This window comes from Brassica napus, unplaced genomic scaffold (genome assembly GCF_020379485.1).
Source record: "Brassica napus cultivar Da-Ae unplaced genomic scaffold, Da-Ae ScsIHWf_1061;HRSCAF=1500, whole genome shotgun sequence".
NCBI classification, from domain to species: domain Eukaryota; kingdom Viridiplantae; phylum Streptophyta; class Magnoliopsida; order Brassicales; family Brassicaceae; genus Brassica; species Brassica napus.
Window position 1 is genome coordinate 70043 of NW_026014489.1, and position 3574 is coordinate 73616.

At 44.9% G+C, this 3574-nt stretch overlaps 1 protein-coding gene across 1 annotated transcript; it reads left to right on the top strand.

Moving 5' to 3' along the window:
* The first annotated feature begins 1903 nt into the window (after nucleotides 1-1903).
* LOC125595429 lies at nucleotides 1904-2710 on the top strand. Its single transcript, XM_048771222.1, has one exon. The coding sequence runs from the start codon at nucleotides 1904-1906 to the stop codon at nucleotides 2708-2710; it is 807 nt and encodes a 268-aa protein (XP_048627179.1).
* Nucleotides 2711-3574: the final 864 nt, after the last annotated feature.

Here is a 3574-nt window from a genome sequence, read left to right on the forward strand (position 1 = left end):
GTCGGTTTATGGATCGGTCCTCGTCCTCATGAGAGTCCTCCTCTCGGATCTCATCATCAGACCGGTTTGGCCTCCTTGGGCGATCTCTTCTGGCTCTGGTTCGAGGACGCGGCTGTTGACTGTTCTGGATCTCATCTAGCCTTAGATGGATCTGCTCAAGACCTGCATTCATAAGATTAGTAAAAGAATCATTCAAGGCTCGCATCAGCAAGTTAGATAAACCGGCCACTGAGTTTCCAGGTCGGCTCCTTTCGTCTTCACTTCCCATGGTTCCTGAAACTTCTTAAACACAAAACTTTAGATAAAAATTCCTCACTCTCTCAAGTGTTTGATCTCACCCACACACGTGTTTCTCTCAGATTTTTGTTGATCACTCACAAGCCTTATACTCAAGTTTCTAAGAGATCTAATCAAGGAATTCCAAGGGACAAACTTCAAGCAAACAAGAAAATATTTTTTTTTGTAAAGAGAGAAAGATAAGAGATTTAGCTTTTGGAATCCGTTTTAACCACCTCAAAGGCAGGATTTCTCCTCAGCCAGCAGGCTTTCTCTACCACCACCAATCCACAAATCGAACTTGAAACTTTTTTTTATAAATCGTAGATCTTTTTTTTTTTTTAAATGGATGGTAATGAGGGGCTCGGATTCAAGATAGATAGAAGAAGAATTTTTTTTTTTATAAAGAAAATGGTAGATGTGAAAGATGAAATGAAAAGAGATACCGGAAGAGTGGCTCTGATACCACTTTGATACGCCTTAAAAGGATCACTCGACCGGATTTGTGAAAAGATATGAACTCCAAGAGGAGAACTGATGGAATGAGCGGTCGCACAAAGGTTACGGAATGGCCTTTGATATTCCCGAACCAGATTGTTGCCGGATGTGACTCACCGGTCCAACAAAGAGGCAATCTTGAGCCGTTGCTTGATATGACTCACAAGACCAACGGACAAGGGCGTTTGCTTGGAGCTAACCACACCAAGAAAACTAGAAAAGTTCTAAACAAAGAACAAAGAGTAAAGACTCAAAAAGTTGAAAGAAAATGGAATGATTTTATTGATAGAAGTGTTTGCATATTTATACTACTTGAGGAATAGAAAGAGACATATGAATGTATTAAAGATAGACCTAGTAAATTGAATCTGACTAGAATTTTGAAAGACAATGTATTAAACTCTTAAATTCCAGATCAGGTCAAAGATGACTCTTCGGCTAACGTCCAGCTTCGTCTGAACCAAGTGGTTCCTTCGCGGTAAGGAGCAGGACGGGCGTGGCGCGTTCCGGACGGTCAGCCGGGTAAGGCTCATGCGCGAACTTGGTTCCAGCACGACCCAAGTCCTTGGACAGTTGTAGAATACGTGCCTTAGAGAAATTTTGATCATCAAAGTTCAAGAACTGATCATACTGGCCGGCTGATCAGTACGCTCGTCGGGACACTCGGCTCGGATCAGACGGACCAAAAGGGAAAGACTATGGTCTGTCTCGATTTCCACTCGACCCAAGTGAGTTTTGGCTCGACCATCAGTCTTGGCTTGGCGAGTTAGTCGGGAAGGACGGGCTCCGGTACGGTCGGTTTGGTCATCTGGACGTGGTTCTAGCCTTAGTTCCTTTCCGGCTGCATGCGGGTCGATCCGGTACACGGCTCGGTGTGTCTGTCTGGAACGGTCGTCTGCCTGAACCTCGGTTGGAATGATCTGATCGTCCTGAACTCCATCCTGGCCTGGTTCCATGTACTGATCCATGTACTGAGTTGCATCAACAAACCCGAAGACACGATCCCCGCGATCCCATCAATGTGGATCCTCAAAGGGAAGATTTGGGGACCCCAAGCGAAAACGGAACCTTCCAAAACTATATTAAAAAGAACGACGCCGAGCTCAAAAGAATACACGTGATCGTGCACATGGCAATGAGCTCCGCCCCGGACATCGATATGGTCATTGAAGAAACAAGAAGGACCGCGTTCACAAACAGAATCGCCTGCCTAAGACTACATCACGTGGGAAAATTAAAATTCCCCGAGTACGCCGGAAACACAGACCCAAAAGCCCATGTGCGAGCCTTCCGCCTAGCGATATCGAGAGCACACCTCACTGACGACGAGAAAGAAGCTGGATACTGCCGTTTCTTCGCCGAAAATCTCACTGGAGCCGCGCTAGAATGGTTCGCCGGACTAGAACAAAATTCTATTGACAACTTCACCCAGTTGGTGTCAACATTACTGAAACAATGCTCAGTCTTCATAGAGACCAAAGTTACCGAGGCAGACCTTTGGAATCTCAAACAAGCACCTTTCAAACCTTTAAGAGCATACATAAACAAGTTCCGAGAAATCAAAGCCAAGATTTCGCACCCAAACGAGATCGTCGCCCTAGCAGCATTGAAGAATGGAGTTTGGTTCTCATTCAAATTCAGGGAAGAACTGGCAGTTCGAACACCTGTATCACTGGACGATGCCTTACACAGAGCCTCGTACTTCGCCAACCACGAAGAGGAGGTCGCAGCATTAAAGGAACAATACAGTGCGAACAAGAACAACGCAATCAAAAAGCCGGCGACCCCCAAAGAACCAACCACCAAGGGACAATACTCCTACTCAATAAATAACTCGCCGCAGAAATCGTCGATGTACGACCTCAGCAAATACTGCACTTTCCACGACTGCAAGGGCCACTCAGCCGAAGAATGCCGAGATGCACCTAGCAATTAAAACGAAAATAAGAAAACTAACGAAGGAGTCGAAACTATCAGAGGAAGCCAAAAGAACTCTAGGACATGCTACCTCCCAAGCTTTAAGGACATCGAACAACAACCTTAATCACAACCAAAGCTAACGAACAGACGTACCTACGTACACGAACAAACGAACAACCGACCCTATCTTCAGGGAAATAATCGAACTACGTTATGACTTGATCCCTCGAAGAGGGTACGTAGGCAACTCACGACACGAATTCAGTCTCCTCCCACCAACAGAACTCAAAGTAGACACACCGCAACACCCGAGGAACAGCAGCTCGATAATACCAAAAATTGTTTTCCTTCACTAATTTGTAACGAAACAGCATCCAATATCTTAACAAATACAATCCCTGGACGTTTGAGCACAACAGATTTCTCGTACCAGGAAATCGCATAAAATTCGCAGTTGACCAAAAACCAGGACCCTGATCAAGTCCTCGGTCGCGGCCAACTCCGCCAACAAGCGTGACAAAACTAATAAACAAAATCTATTGTTACATCGAAACTGTCGATAAGAGTATTTACAAAACTCGACACATGCCTCCAAAAGGTCAGCCTCGCACGAAACATAAAGTGGCTACACACAAATCGGGACTCACGATCCTTTCTTTATTAAAATAAAAGAAATATTAATAAAGTAACAAAAGCAAGAAAAAAAACAAAAGAAAAACTTCCAAAAATCTATTCTTCGATGTCAAATTCACCGTCCTCAAACCGGTCATCCGAACACCTCGCCGCACCATCCGCTGCAGAAGGAACCTTAGCAAAGAAATCCTCGGGCAGATCTTCCGAAATCTGGGGCAGGTCGAGCTTCTCGATAGAGAAATCCGAG

What these genes read in the sequence shown, in the direction of transcription:
- LOC125595429 (XM_048771222.1), top strand. Translation starts at nt 1,904, where the DNA reads ATGGCAATGAGCTCCGCCCCGGACATCGATATGGTCATTGAAGAAACA.